Source organism: Pongo abelii, chromosome 1, assembly GCF_028885655.2.
Source record: "Pongo abelii isolate AG06213 chromosome 1, NHGRI_mPonAbe1-v2.0_pri, whole genome shotgun sequence".
Lineage (NCBI taxonomy): Eukaryota > Metazoa > Chordata > Mammalia > Primates > Hominidae > Pongo > Pongo abelii.
The window spans coordinates 92,412,403-92,427,449 of record NC_071985.2 but is presented as its reverse complement, the minus strand read 5'-3'; the positions used below and the strand labels follow the sequence as shown (position 1 = coordinate 92,427,449).

The 15,047-nt window shown below is 52.2% G+C and overlaps 1 protein-coding gene and 1 pseudogene across 3 annotated transcripts in view; both read left to right on the top strand.

The window, feature by feature from the left end:
* The window catches only part of KIRREL1 (kirre like nephrin family adhesion molecule 1), a 102,914-nt gene extending 91,284 nt beyond the window's left edge, over positions 1-11,630 (top strand). The window contains exons 4-15 of one of the 3 annotated variants that reach the window (XM_009242664.4): positions 284-441; positions 2,459-2,609; positions 3,605-3,710; positions 3,856-4,004; positions 4,177-4,304; positions 5,035-5,161; positions 5,251-5,351; positions 6,894-7,092; positions 8,848-8,955; positions 9,142-9,281; positions 9,832-9,909; positions 10,158-11,630. In XM_009242664.4, the coding sequence (XP_009240939.1) occupies positions 284-441; positions 2,459-2,609; positions 3,605-3,710; positions 3,856-4,004; positions 4,177-4,304; positions 5,035-5,161; positions 5,251-5,351; positions 6,894-7,092; positions 8,848-8,955; positions 9,142-9,281; positions 9,832-9,909; positions 10,158-10,634 (1,922 nt within the window). In that variant the 3' untranslated portion in view covers positions 10,635-11,630. Of the gene's footprint in view, positions 1-283; positions 442-2,458; positions 2,610-3,604; positions 3,711-3,855; positions 4,005-4,176; positions 4,305-4,986; positions 5,162-5,250; positions 5,352-6,893; positions 7,093-8,847; positions 8,956-9,141; positions 9,282-9,831; positions 9,910-10,157 lie in introns of all 3 variants that reach the window. The other 2 variants (XM_009242662.3, XM_063727269.1) reach the window with 2 other exon arrangements.
* Positions 11,631-12,037: 407 nt separating this feature from the next.
* LOC112134322 (uncharacterized) lies at positions 12,038-14,559 on the top strand (annotated as a pseudogene).
* The last annotated feature ends 488 nt before the right edge of the window (positions 14,560-15,047 follow it).

Here is a 15,047-nt window from a genome sequence, read left to right as displayed (position 1 = left end):
AAACAAACAAACAAAAAAACCAGTAGGGGCACGGAGTACCAGAAAATATTATAGGCCAGGAAAGAAAAGCAGACAAGGACTGGGAAAGATGTGTGAGCTGAGGACCTAGGGGAAGCCACCACAAGAGCAATGAAGACAGTGGTTGTAGGTTAGGGGGTAGGGTGGTACTGCCTACCTAGAGGCGCACATGCAGGTGGAAGGATGCTTCCAGAGGCAGGAGTTTTGGTCATCAGGGAAGTGTTAGCCACACCCTGCACTGACTTTGCTCTGCTTTCTCCCACAGTCCCCCCAGAGGACACCAGGATTGACGGAGGCCCTGTGATTCTACTGCAGGCAGGCACCCCCCACAACCTCACATGCCGGGCCTTCAATGCGAAGCCTGCTGCCACCATCATCTGGTTCCGGGATGGGACGCAGCAGGAGGGCGCTGTGGCCAGCACGGTGAGCTCCGGCCAGCTCCCCCAGCTCCTCCTGGGCCTAGCCCAGCTCACCTCTCCTTTCCCACAGGGGTTTCACCACACACTCAGGAGCACACAGACATGAGAGGGGTCTTAGAGGTCATCTGGTTCAGCCCTCTCATTCTACAGTTGGGAAAATTGAAACCCAGAGAAGAGAAATGAATTCCTAGGTTTACTGTGTCATTCAGTAGCTGAACAGAGACTAATAGTAATAATTAGTTGCCATGGATTAAGCACCTACTGTGTGCCAGACACTGTGCATGCTAAACACTTTATGGACAGTCTCTCTTAATCTTCATAGGAGTCCCATAAAGGAGGCATTATTTCCAACTCACAAAGGAGGAAACTGGTGCTCAGAGAGGTTGAGTGACTTGTCCAAGGTCACACAGCTGGCACAGAGCTGGGGTTTGTACCTGGGTCTGACTGTGCTTTCTCTCCACTGATCACTTCTACCTCTTTCCTTCAGCATCTGGTTGTCAGATTATTCCAGTCATCACAACAAAGAGGCTGGGGAAGCAGAGATCCTTGTATACATTTTATAGATGAGGAAGCCATGAAAGATATCAAGTGACTTGCCCAGGATTACATAGCAAAGAGGACAGTGCAGCTGGAATTCAAAGCCAGATTTCCTGGTTGGGGTTACCCTGCCAGTTGTGGGTAAACATATGTGTATTCAGCCCTTTGCTGGTGCTGCAGGAGCACTTCTCAGTGTGGAGAGAGAGATGTTCCCATGCTCCTCAGCATGCAATCCCAGGGATACCTGGCTTCTGGCTTCAGTTCTGCCCTTAACACACTGTGTGACCTTGGATAATTCACTTCACTTTTTTCTGGCCTTAGTTTCTCATTTCACAAATGATAATTCAGCCTCAGTGGTACTTAACCTTTTCACAGCCAAAAACTGTGATTTTTCTTCATCAGGGCTACATGTTTTTAGATATTTTGGCAACCAAACAAGTTGGTTTGTTCATATCCATTTGTCATCCATCCCCATTTTTCATATTCATTAAAGACAATGGAGCTTCAAAGCAGCACAAGGGAGCCAGTGTTACTGCACTGGCCCTGAACTGGGCCTGTCCAGCAAAGCTGCATGCATGGTGGTCAAACAACGGGGCCTTACTTTGATTAATAATATGGCTTCCTTCAGGCAGTTTGCAATACAGAAAACAGATCAAGGGTTCCTGTGACCATATTTAGGGACCCCTGGCTGTCACTGAACAAGTGTAAGACTTCGAGCCTGTGAGTCCCTTCCCTGCCCTCAAGGAGTTTACAGTTTAGCAGAAGAAACCCAACGCTGAGACACTCACACATGGTGCCTACAAGCAAGGTTGGATGTGTCTAGAGCTGTGAACAGGACACACTGACTATAAGGGCATAAATTCAGTCTGGGAGAGAGTTCTGAGGGCTGGGCTGACTGAAGAAGGCTTTCCAGAAGAGAAGGGATTTGCGCTGGACTCACAAAGAGTGAACTCTAATATAAACTGTGGCCTTAATAATAATATGTTCGTTTTGGTCCATCAGTTGTAACAGACTTATCACTCTAATGCAAGGTGTTAGATGTTAGTAATGGGGGAAACTGTAAGGTCGGGGAGGAGGGTATATGGAAACTCCCTGTACTTTCTGCTCAATTTTTCTGTAAACTTAAAACTGCTCCAAAAGATAATCTATGATGGCACACTCCTGTAGTTGCTGCTACTCAGAAGGCTCAGGCAGGAGGATTGCTTGAGTCCAGGCTTTGGAGGCCAGCCTGGGCAACACAGCAAGACCCTAAAAATATATAACTTTTAGTTAAAAGATAATTAATAGTCTATTGATTAAACACACACACACACACACACACACACACACACACACACACAGGGAAGAGGTTGTGGGAGTGAAGGGGGTTGAGCTTTAAGTTAAAGTACCCCTCCAGCTCAAGCCCATCTCTGAGTGAGGTCAACTTAAGAGCAGAGGAGGGGGCTTTTAGCTTGACCATATCTCCTACCCTTGTCATGTTCCAGGAATTGCTGAAGGATGGGAAGAGGGAGACCACTGTGAGCCAACTGCTCATCAACCCCACAGACCTGGACATTGGGCGTGTCTTCACTTGCCGAAGCATGAACGAAGCCATCCCTAGTGGCAAGGAGACTTCCATTGAGCTGGACGTGCACCGTGAGTGGGCCGGGGGGAGCAGTCTGGAGCAGTGGGGTGGGAGGGGAATGTAGGCAGCCTTTTGAGAAGCACAAACTAAGAGTACCCCTATGGTCCCCAGGACAAATGCTTGCCTTCTTCACATCTTTCATTCCCTGGATTGAACCGTGGGGACTAAGGGCTGGTAGAGCATTGGCTGTGGAGTCAGGCAGTACCCAGGTCTAAACCAGCCTGTTATTAGTCAACGGTTTACACTCTCTGGGCCTCGGTTTCCAGTTCTGTATACTGTATATTGCAAAAGATAAAATACTGGCCTACAGTCCCTTATTCAAACTAAAAGTGGTTTGGTGGTGCAGCCTGAACCAAGGCTCTTCATAGTCTTTTATTTAATTTAGTCTTAAGTTTCACTGCAGATGTATTCATATGTGTGACTATGGGATGTGGCCCAGACGCTGCTGGGGATCTTACACAGTAAATGCTCTATGCACAACCATTGCCTTTCTAAATTTGAAAAATTCTAAATTCTGAAATGCATCTAGTCCTAAGGGTTTCAAATAAGGGATTGTGGACCTGGACCTGCTTCCTGGGGTTGTGAGCATTAAATGAGATATAGCAGAAGAGCATCTAGCATGGAGTATTCTTACCTGGTAGGTGTGTAATAAATTGTCTCTGCCCAGGGAACCATGGGGGTGTGGGCAGCAACTGGGAATGCCCACACCCCGTCCCTTTTAGTGAGCCAAGCAAGCTCACACTGACGCCTAGTGGCCACAGTGGGTCATTAGTCCATTACGTTATTTGTCCCTTTGGTGCCTTCATGGGTGGTCACCCTAGCAGGCCCCCTAGAGGCTCCATGTGCAAAAGGTGAGGAAGACAGGGTGTTAACTGGAGCTGATACGCTGCAACCTCAAATTCCCAGATCCCCGCCAGAGTGGTCAGGTCTGAGTGTATGTGTTAGGGAGAAAAAAAGAAACTCAAGGGACAGAAAAGACCCTGACTCCCTGTGCTCTACTTTGCAGACCCTCCTACAGTGACCCTGTCCATTGAGCCACAGACGGTGCAGGAGGGTGAGCGTGTTGTCTTTACCTGCCAGGCCACAGCCAACCCCGAGATCTTGGGCTACAGGTGAGGGGGTCAGAGGCTGGGAGCGCTCTGGGGAGTGATACGGAAGAGTTCGGGGTTGGAGGCTGTACTGGGGAGGCCAAGTGTCATGGATGTAGTTGAGAGGGTCTGAGGCCTGATCCCACCTCTGTGTTGCCTCCTCCCCCAGGTGGGCCAAAGGGGGTTTCTTGATTGAAGACGCCCACGAGAGTCGCTATGAGACAAATGTGGATTATTCCTTTTTCACGGAGCCTGTGTCTTGTGAGGTTCACAACAAAGTGGGGAGCACCAATGTCAGCACTTTAGTAAATGTCCACTGTGAGTAGCTGGGAGGGCAGGGATGGGGACAGAGAGCAGGGGCCCCCAAAGGGCCTGGGGCAGAGTCGGGGACTGCTCCATGAATGGGGAGGTAGCAGGGCAGGAGGAAGATTGATTGGAGTTAACCCCATGAGCTTGAGACCCTAACGAGTGGCTTCTTTCTCCCTTACAGTTGCTCCCCGGATTGTAGTTGACCCCAAACCCACAACCACAGACATTGGCTCTGATGTGACCCTCACCTGTGTCTGGGTTGGGAATCCCCCCCTCACTCTCACCTGGACCAAAAAGGACTCAAATATGGTAAGACTCTTACTGCCTATTCTGAATGCTGGGAGGAAGGGGTGCGGCCACAGATGGGAGTAGATGGGAGGCTGCAGCATTGTCTTTGAACCTGGGCTATTTCTAGGGTCTTGGGATTTGGAGGAGAAAGTGCTTACAGTTATCCCCACCTCTTCTCACAGGACAGCTGCCCAGTTCAGAAGCACTTGGGGGACAAACTCATCTGTGCATGGGAAGCAGGGTGGGGTGGGAGGAGGGGAGAGGGCCTGGGGAGGGCCTACTGCAGTGGCAAAGGTCTGGTAAATAATGCTGCACAGGGAGGTGGGGAAGCTGAGGCGATTCACTAAAGAAGGCTGGAGTCTACAGCTCTGCAGAGACCCCCATTAGACCATTTGGGCCAGAATTGCAGGAAGAGGAATTTCAGAGTAAAACGTCCTACATCATTTGGCAATGAAAACACTAGAACAGATCATCAGAAGAGGCTGCGTCCTCCTAAAATGATTGCAGCCTTCACCTGCCCTCTCTGGCCTCCACCCCATCCCTGCCCACACTTGCAGAGATGGTGTATTTACATGCCAACCTGTGTAGAGTCAGAGCATGGACCAAAATGGACTCGGGAACCCCATTTCCCTTCTGGGAATTCACTTGTGGCCCTTCCTGCTTTCTTTCCAATGCCTCCGATGTGGGGCCCTCATGGACCTAGGGGCCCAGGCCTCCTGGCTCCCCACCAGAGGCTGCTCTCTCTGCCCAGGTCCTGAGTAACAGCAACCAGCTGCTGCTGAAGTCGGTGACTCAGGCAGATGCTGGCACTTACACCTGTCGGGCCATCGTGCCTCGAATCGGAGTGGCTGAGCGGGAGGTGCCGCTCTATGTGAACGGTGAGTGAATGGCCTGAGAGGCAGCCGGGCCTGGGCGGGCTGGTACTGCAGTTTTTAACTGGTTCTGACTTGTGTCTTCTTGCTTGCAGGGCCCCCCATCATCTCCAGTGAGGCAGTGCAATACGCTGTGAGGGGTGACGGTGGCAAGGTGGAGTGTTTCATTGGGAGCACACCACCCCCAGACCGCATAGTGAGTGGTGGACCTGCCTGCGGACAGCCAGCCCTCCCTGCTTGTTTGCCCAGGCCCAGCCTCCTCTCACTTCTGCTGGTTTTGCTCCTTCAACTTCCCTGTCCCGTTTCCATCCTCGAATCTTCTGCTTTCTGTCCCTCTGTCCCTTTACCTGCTCAAATCCCACCTCCTCCCTTACTTGTTGTGTGTCCCTGAGCAGATCACTTAATGTTTTGAACCTCAGTTTATTCATCTATAAAACAGAGCCAGTAACTCCTACCTAATAGGGTTGCTGTGAGAAGTCATGGCAGCAACAGGTGTGAGACGTCTAGGCCAGCACTCGATTCATGTTAGTTCCCCGCTCTCTCCCCTGGGCTAACACTTCCCCTCTTTTCTCCCTCATCTGCCCTGTCACTGACCTCCTGCTCTTTTCCTTGCTCCCTCCCCTTCCCTGTCTCCTCCTCCTCTGGCTCCTGCCGTCTCCCTCCCTTCCCATCAGTTCTCCTGCCTGCCTGGCCCACTCTTCTCTCCCTCCTCCTGCCTTCCTCCTACCAGCCCCTTTGCCTTGCCACTCTCCTCCCTCCTTTCTCCTCTCCCCCACACCATGAGCCATTAATTCCTTCCGTGACTATTAACTGTCAAACCCCTCATCACATTTAATGACCATTTGGCTAACTCCAGGGCTGCCCAGGGACACTTCATTACCACGGCCGCCCGGGCAGTAGGCGGCTGGCCTCCCGGGGGGCTTTCCTTGCAGATCTAGGAGGATTGATCCCTGGAAAGGAGCCAGTTCTCAGCTGCTCCCCCTCCCTTAGGCTCCACTCTGAGGAAGGGGCCACGCAGGGGAATGGCCCGGCTGAGAGGTCAGGGATGGAGGGGTCCAGGAATACCCCGTTGTGGGTTCTGCCTATTATAAGTCTGTGGATCAGTCTCAGAGCCAGCCAGGCAGGTCGTGTGGGTTGGTTAAAGGTACACCTAAAGATGGAGTTACGCTTAGTTAGAATCACAGACTATCAGAGCTGGAAGAAATCTTGAGCATTGTCTAGCCCTAGCCTGGTTCTGTCATTGTATAGATGAAGAAAATGAGGCCTAGAGAGGGACAGGGAGGCCACACAGGGGCTTGATGGGGAGAGGAGCCCAGCGTTCTTGAGGACAAATGCAGAAATTTTTCTACAACATCTGGGATTCCCAGTGTCGGTTCAGTGGATCAGCTGCATCCACATCACATGTGATCATTATGAAAATAGAGATTCTCCTCCTCCCTGGAGATTCCTATTTAGAACATAAGTCCCAAATATCTACATCTGAAAGAATCTCCCTAGGTAAATCTGATGTCAGCCATGCTTGGGAGCCACTGCTTCTCCTTGAGTGGAGTGTTAGTGCCGAGGGTGTGAGGTAGCAGGTGTGACTTAGGTTTGTTACAGGGAGGTGTTAGGCTGGGCTCGTGGGGCACACATGGCACATAGGGGTGAGGGTGCCTTGAGGGTGGATCAGGGGACACGTGGCCATGGGGCTTCTGCCCCCTGCCCCTTTCTTACCTTCTTCCTTCCCTCTCCACCGCAGGCATGGGCCTGGAAGGAGAACTTCTTGGAGGTGGGGACCCTGGAACGCTATACAGTGGAGAGGACCAACTCAGGCAGTGGGGTGCTATCCACGCTTACCATCAACAATGTCATGGAGGCCGACTTTCAGACTCACTACAACTGCACCGCCTGGAACAGCTTTGGGCCGGGCACAGCCATCATCCAGCTGGAAGAGCGAGGTGACTGGCAGTGCTGCCTGCCAGCTGGGGTGCAGGGCAGCCTGAGGATTCTGCTCCTTCTTTTCTCCAGGGGCAGGGCTCAGCTGCTGCCCTTCCCTTGGACTCTGCTCTGAGGGAGGGGACACACAGAGGGATGTCCTGGCTGAGAGATCAAGAGTAAAGGGGTTTGGGGCTACTCCCCTCTGATTCCTATTATCAGAGTCTGTGCATCAGAGGGAAAGAACTCTCTTGGGCCTCCCCTCCAGAACCTGGCCTCCATGCTCAACTGGGGAAATTCCCTCACCTCGTTAAAGTGTATTGAGCATTTGCTATGTGCTAGGCTGTGCCCCAGGGGCTGCAGGAAGAGCTGTGAACAAGACACAGTCCCTGACCTCAAGAAACTTTCAGTGTGGTGGAGGGACTTACAGAGTGGGAGCAAATTAATTCAGATGGAGGAGAATCATATGAATTGCAAAAGGGAATAACACTGCCCATCTCATTGGGTTGTAGTGAGGATTAAATGAGAGAATATTTACAAAATGCCTGGCACATAATAGGTGTTCAGTAAGTATGGGTTCCCCTACCTCTTCAAGAATTGTCACTCTGATAGCAGAAAAGTGTTCTCTCCTTTAAGGCACTTCTCACATGATAAAAGCTTCCTTTGACTTTTGGAAGCTACCAAGTCCAAGGAGGAAAAGATAGCATTTTGTTGTTGTTTTATTTTTTGAGAACTAACCATTTGACATAGGAGATGGGGAACCGCATGGAAAATAACAGCATCCCATCACTTCGGTCTTTTTTTTGAGATGGAATCTCGCTCTGTCGCCCAGGCTGGAGTGCAGTGGTGCGATCTTGGCTCACTGCAACCTGTGCCTTCCAGGTTCAAACGAGTCTCCTATCTCAGCCTCCAAAGTAGCTGGGACTACAGGCACCCACCACCATGCCTCGCTAATTTTTTGTATTTTTAGTGGAGACGGGGTTTCACCGTGTTAGCCAAGATGGTCTCGATCTCCTGACCTCATGACCCACCCACCTCGGCCTCCCAAAGTGCTGGGATTACAGGCGTGAGCCACCACGCCCGGCCTATCACTTCAGTCTTAACTGAGGATGCCAGCAAGGGGGTTGGGGGTGGGGAAGAATGGAGTAGATACAGTAACGTGGGGCTCCGCAGGGAAGGATCTCAGAGGGGAAGAGCTATAAGCAGGATCTGGATTCAACTAGGGCTGCTAGGAAGAGAGAGAAGGCTGGAAGCAGGATTCCTGAGCTCCTCCTCAGCTCTGGGAAGCAGAGGAAACCATGGAAAACTGTTGGAGCCCTGAGTAGACAGGTGCACATGCGGCAGTCACAGTGGTATTTTGGATGGCACAGTAGTGAAAGATGTCGGAACACGGGTGGCAGACTGGAGAGTTTGGAGACAGCTGACCTCAAACAAGAGCGAGGGGCCAAGCATCACAGTCACGTGGGCTGAAGGATAGGGATCGACAGACAACCAAGACAAGGAGCAAACTCCTGCCCCAGCTGCAGGGATGAGACATGACCATGATCTCCATTCTGATGGAGCTGGAGCACAGACCAAAATCCAACCACAATGCAGACCTTCCTCTCTAATCCAACCTTTACTTAAACCTAACACTGTCCCCAGGCTCAGTCAAAACTTAGCCCTGTACACAAGCCAAGGTTGCCTCTTTAGCTGTGGCCTAGCCTTTAGCCAGCACTGAGCTTAGCTCCCAGTATAACTCCAGCCTCACCCCTCCACCTTTCCTTCCCCATCGAAAGAGGTGTTACCTGTGGGCATCATAGCTGGGGCCACCATCGGCGCGAGCATCCTGCTCATCTTCTTCTTCATCGCCTTGGTATTCTTCCTCTACCGGCGCCGCAAAGGCAGTGAGTATGGGCCCTGTGCAGCCCACAGCCTTCCCCTGGCTCTTCCGGGGCCATGACAGGCAGTGCTCGGGATGGATGGGAGGTTGGCCGTTGAGCTCCAGCCCAGAGGGAGCCAGAGGGAGCCAGAAGCAGCCGCTGCAGAGGCCAGAAAGAAGCACTTGTTCCAGGCTGCCTCTCCCATCCCAGGTCGCAAGGACGTGACCCTGAGGAAGCTGGATATCAAGGTGGAGACAGTGAACCGAGAGCCACTTACGATGCATTCTGACCGGGAGGATGACACCGCCAGCGTCTCCACAGCAACCCGGGTCATGAAGGCCATCTACTCGGTGAGGGTCCTGCTCCTCGCTGACCTCCTGCCTTCTCCACCCTCTGAGGACCAGCTCCATCCCAGATCTCTAATAACCGTGGTCATTCTCTCCTTCCTCAGTCGACCTTCCCTGGTCCTGCCACACACACTCTCCCACACTCACACACATTCTCTCACACACACCCCAGGCTAGTTTCCTCCAGCAGAGGATAGGCAGCTGGGGTTCTCCAAAGACTTCCTTTGCCCCACAGAGTGTGAAAGTTGGAAGCCCCCAGAGGCTTTCTGGTCCATCTGCCTCATTGCTGAGATGAGGAAACAGCCCTGGAGAGGGGCAGTGACATATACAAGGTCACATTACATGTTAGCAACCAAACTAGTGCTCGAACCAAGGTCTCTGGCCTCTTCCCACCACATCCCAGAGCCTCTGCTGAGAGGACCAGAACTCAAGTCTGCCCTTGACCTCAGACCCCTCCCGTGAGCAGGTGGCCTCTGAGCGTGGGGAGGGGTTGGTGAGGGATGAAAAGAGCAGAGCTTCCGTCTGCTGACGCCCCACTCCTGCTGCTCTGCAGTCATTCAAGGATGATGTGGATCTGAAGCAGGACCTGCGCTGCGACACCATCGACACCCGAGAGGAGTATGAGATGAAGGTGGGAAAGGGGGAAGGGGCCAGGGCATGAGGGCTGGTGGGCCAGTGGGTTTCTGAGGTCCTGTAGCAGGGAGGTGAGGACAGACTTGGGGAGGAGTGGTTGGGAGGGTTTTTGAAGGAGCAGAGGAGGTGGAATGCTAGATAGGGACATAGGGAGAGCTGGAGGAAGAGGCCCAGAAGGCCACGGTGAGACTTGATCCCCACCCAAGAAGGAACACTGCCTCCATCCTCTTCTCTCATTGCCCCCAGGACCCCACCAATGGCTACTACAACGTGCGTGCCCATGAAGACCGCCCGTCTTCCAGGGCAGTGCTGTATGCTGACTACCGTGCCCCTGGCCCTGCCCGCTTCGACGGCCGCCCCTCATCCCGTCTCTCCCACTCCAGCGGCTATGCCCAGCTCAACACCTATAGCCGGGCCCCTGCCTCTGACTATGGCCCTGAGCCCACACCCCCTGGCCCTGCTGCCCCAGCTGGCACCGACACAACCAGCCAGCTGTCATATGAGAACTATGAGAAGTTCAACTCCCATCCCTTCCCTGGGGCAGCTGGGTACCCCACCTACCGACTGGGCTACCCCCAGGCCCCACCCTCTGGCCTGGAGCGGACCCCATATGAGGCGTATGACCCCATTGGCAAGTACGCCACAGCCACTCGATTTTCCTACACCTCCCAGCACTCGGACTACGGCCAGCGATTCCAGCAGCGCATGCAGACTCACGTGTAGGGGCCAGAGCCTGGCTGGGGCATCTCTGCGGGGCAGAGGAGAAGGCTTTCACAGCTGTTCCCTGATATTCAGGGGCATTGCTCATTGCTCCCTTCTCGGACCAGCCTTCTTCCTCCCACCGTGGCAGGTGGGGAGCAGGTCTCCCAGAAACACCCCGTCCCGAGGATGGTGCTCTGTGCATGCCCCAGCCTCCTGGGCCTGCCCTTCCCTCTTCTTCGGGAGGATGTGTCTCTTCTGACCTGCACTCTTGCCTGACCCTAGAATGGGGACAGGGAAGGTGAAGGTTAGGGAGAGCAGAGGGGGCACTTTTTAGCATTCCCTTTCTAGCCCACCCCTCTGATCTCCCATAAGTGGAAATGGGGGTACCCAGGGATGGGCAGGCTTTGGCCTAGGGACATGAAGTATGGGAGTGGGTGGCTGTGGCACAGACAGGTGGAAAACAGGATAGCCTGGCCAGTCCCTCTGTTATCTGCATTCATGCCCTGGGTGCCTCTCTTCTTCCTCAGGGTACTGCAGAAGGGAGCTTGGATTTATGATCACTCTTGTCTACAGAACAGCCCTGGCACTGCATTCAAATCCAGCCTTCATTCAGCTGGGATCAAAATGCCAGTCACCTTGGCTACCCACTGTGGACAGCTGTCTGTCAGCATGCAGAGGGATCCAGGAATCCCCCCGGCAGCACTGCCCGCTTTCCTTCTCCTCCATGCTGGGCCAGCCAGATAAGTCAGGGTCCTGGTGGAGAAAGAAAGGCTAGGACCATGTCCTGATTGACCCAGATACTGCTGTGTGCTGCACAGCAGTGAACCAACACTAGAGGGAGCCACACAAGCCTCCTCTCCCCAATCTGCCCCACTTCCTGGCTTTAACTCTTGAGCTGGTTTGCGGAGTGGTGAGGTAGGGGTGGGGGTGCTGTAGGCTCTTTTTCAAAGAAAACAAAAAACAATGAAAACCTCATTTGGGAAGAAAAGCTGTAGGGATTCCCCCACCCAAATGCAAGTCCCAGTGGAAAGGAAAGGTAGTACCTATTCTTCTCCATGGGGTTCCTAACACCCTCCATTACTCTTTCAGTCTCCAAGCACTTTGAATTCATTTTTAAACATTCAGGTTGCCAGACCTGTCACACAGTGGGCTCCGATAGGGTTACGGAGGGGGCCTGGTTCTCAGTCTCTACTCTCCTATGTCCCATCAGTTGGTTGGAGGCCACCTTCCAGCGGGTATGGGAGACAGGTTTTGGTTTTTCAAGTGTCTTTTTTTTTTTTCTTGGACCAATCAGATTCCTTCTTCCACTTTCAGTGCCTTGAGTGTCAAGCTTTGGATGACCGACCCTACGTGGGCGGCTGTGCAGGGAGTGGGTACTTGTGAGCCTCGGACACACTGTTAAGTGTTAAAGTGTTAGGAGAGAGATGGGTGAGGGGACCTGGAAAGGTAAGGGGCCTGGAAATGGCCCTGACAGAGAACATGTGCTGACCGGGAGAAGGTGGCGCGGAAGGGCACCGCAGGCATTCCACGGGTCATTTCTCCTCCTCCATGTGCACGCACATCCAACACACACCTTCCATGTGACCGTTTCTCAGCCACCACCTTCTGACCAAAGAGAACAGGCGCTCCAAGGAGAACCTGTACCCCTGCCCCAGCCTCGCCTTCCTAAGAAGCAGTGTCTGGAGTTGGCTGTTTCCCGCCTCCCCAACTGCATGTCCAGCCCAATGGGAGACAGGGCCTCTGGTGCGGTTCCCAAAATGTTCCTCGCCCTTTCTCCGTGGTCACCATTCATAATTCATGTTCGCTTTAATGAGTTACATGCTCATCAGCCACAGGCCATTACCACCCTTACGGATGGGTCTGGGGTGCGACATTCCTGGCCAACCCCTTGCTAGGAAAGACCAGATAATACCCAGGAAGCAAGTAGCTCTAATTTTAACCTCGCAGGAAGTCTCTGCATCCTCCTTCATTTCAGCAGGGAAAACGCCTGTGGAGTGGGCCCTATCTGGGGCATTTACACGCTTCCAGCTGTATTCCATCCCTGGAAGCTGATACCTTTCTATAGAGTCCTTTTATGAGAGCTCAGTGGGAAGGTCTGTCAAGAAATTAAGGTTCTTGTACAGACAAATTCATGCAAATTTCTATTATTTTCACAAAAACCAGAAGCCATGGGGAATCCAAAGACTTGAAGTCTAAAGATGGTGGCTTTTTAAACATACATATTCCAAAAATAATTCATTTTTGTTTTGGGTTTGGCTAGATTCTCTTATTTATCCCTTTTTAGCTTAAGTATTAGTTTCATTCTACTGAAATGATGGAGAGAGGGCCTAAGGTTACTAGGTAATTGAGCTAATGGTGCAGGGAGAATTGTTGAGAAAGGAAGCCTAGTTTCCAGAAGCCTGACACAGAGCTACTTCACTGTCCTCTACTCAACAAGTTAACTGGAGCCTCTTGGGTGTCAAACAAGCACCCTGGAAGGCACAGGGAAGCATCAGCAACCAAGGTAGTCTCTGCCCTCTGTAACTTACATGTTGGTGCATCAGAATCTGAATTGGAACCTACCTGATGGGCCCAGTGGAATAGCTTTTCTGGGGAGTGGAAGGCGTCCTTGATCACAGAGCTTTGCTGTCGAATCCTGGAGTCCTGCAACATGGTGATGCCTCAGTAGTTGGTGATCCTGATCACCTTTGACAGCTTGTTTTAGTGGAAAGAGCAAGGGACTAAAGGTCAGGAGACCCAGGACCCAGTCCTGAAGCTGCAAAGGTTAGATCTCGGCCTAACTTTCTGTTCATTGCCCCCAATTTGTCTGGCCTGTAAAATGAAGGTGGGGGGGAGGGGTTGCATAAACCTAAAACTATTCTGGTTTTGTTATACCCATTGGGTTGGGGGTAGGGATGGGACTGCCCATTGCTGGCAAGGAACTGGGAACAGTAGCAAGCATGGTGAGGGCTGGGGAGCTGGTTGTGGGGGTTCTCTCCTGTTCGAAGAAGCTTTCACCATGGGCTTCATTATCTTGTCAGAAGTGTTGTGGATTAGTTTCCACCAGGGGCCCCTTTATCCCTAACAGCAACACAAAATACACCCTAAACCTCAGAGTAAAATTGATGTGGGGCTATCCTTTGGCTATCGGGTCATCTGTGCTGCTCCCCACTCATTTCTGATGGGTTTGCAAAGGTGTCTTTTGCCAGGGCAGGACATAGTATGCACATAGGGATATTATTATGTGCCTAGGTTTCAGGCACTCCTTCTGTAGGGGAAAATGGGAGGAGCCTTCCTCCACCCTGATCCTTAGGAACATTCCTCTGGCCCAGGGACAGCTTGTTCTTCTCACCAAACAGGTGAAGCCTGCAGTCCAAGGTGCTTGGAGCCAGAGGTTGGGGAGTAAGCACAGCTGCCCCACCTGAGAAGGAGCAGCTTGCAAGGGGAGCTGGTGGAGGGAAAGGGGTACAACAGCTTTGGAATACATTCTGGATCTTGAGGAGGATCTTGTGATTTTGGCTGAGCCACGGTCACTTCCCTTGTGAAGGATCCGCCCTATATCCTAAAATCTGGATCCCTCAAATTCCAGCCACAGAGTTTGCATGAAGCAAAAAGCCTAGTAAGTGAGAAAGGAAAGGGGCCAGGGATGGGAGCAGTGCTGTGCTCTTATCACTTTCTTGCTTGAAATGAAAACGTCCGTTTGAGCACCCTGTCTTCAGGCGGTATGCTCTCCCCTTATTCCAGCGGGGCTACTTTCCTCTTCACTGTGATGAGGGGAGCTTTATCTGCTTTCAAAATGGAGCACGTCGCACTGGAGTTTCGTGCCCTCTCGTTAACCTGTCAGGAGCCACAGGGGTCCATAAAACGGAATCGGTGTCTCAATATACATGACCTATGTTCATAGCAATGTTCAGCCATTTGGGTTTGAAGAAAACCACATTAAAGCCAAGGCCCCGTTTGGAGCGAACTGCCTTGTTCTTTGCTGTGTGGAAGGTTCTGTCCCCACTGCTGAACTCCAGTTCCTGCCCAAGCACCCTGGCCTCACAAATCCTGGCTTCCCCAAGTTAGTGCTGTCTGACCTGAGCCAGGCCACTGCTTGGTGCCTCTGCAGGCCACTGTGCATGTTGAGAATCGCCCAAAAGGATTAGTGAAGCTCCTGACCCTGGCGAGGCCATAATGAACACTGAAGTGCACAGGCCAAGGGATGTAATTGAAAGGCATTTATTTTTGTGAAGACGCTATAAAATTAGCATTTAAATATCCCATTCCCTTCTCTTGGCCTCCTCCTATCCCCCTATGGTATTTCTCCTCCTCTCCTCAAGGCCAGGCTTTTTGTGAAAGGCATTGGCTCACCTTTGTCAGCGTGGTCCTGATGCTCACCTCTGGGCTGCTGGAGAGGACTGAGAGATGTGTGGTTTGGTAGGAAGGGGGTGTGGGGGGGGGGGTTAGTGGGGA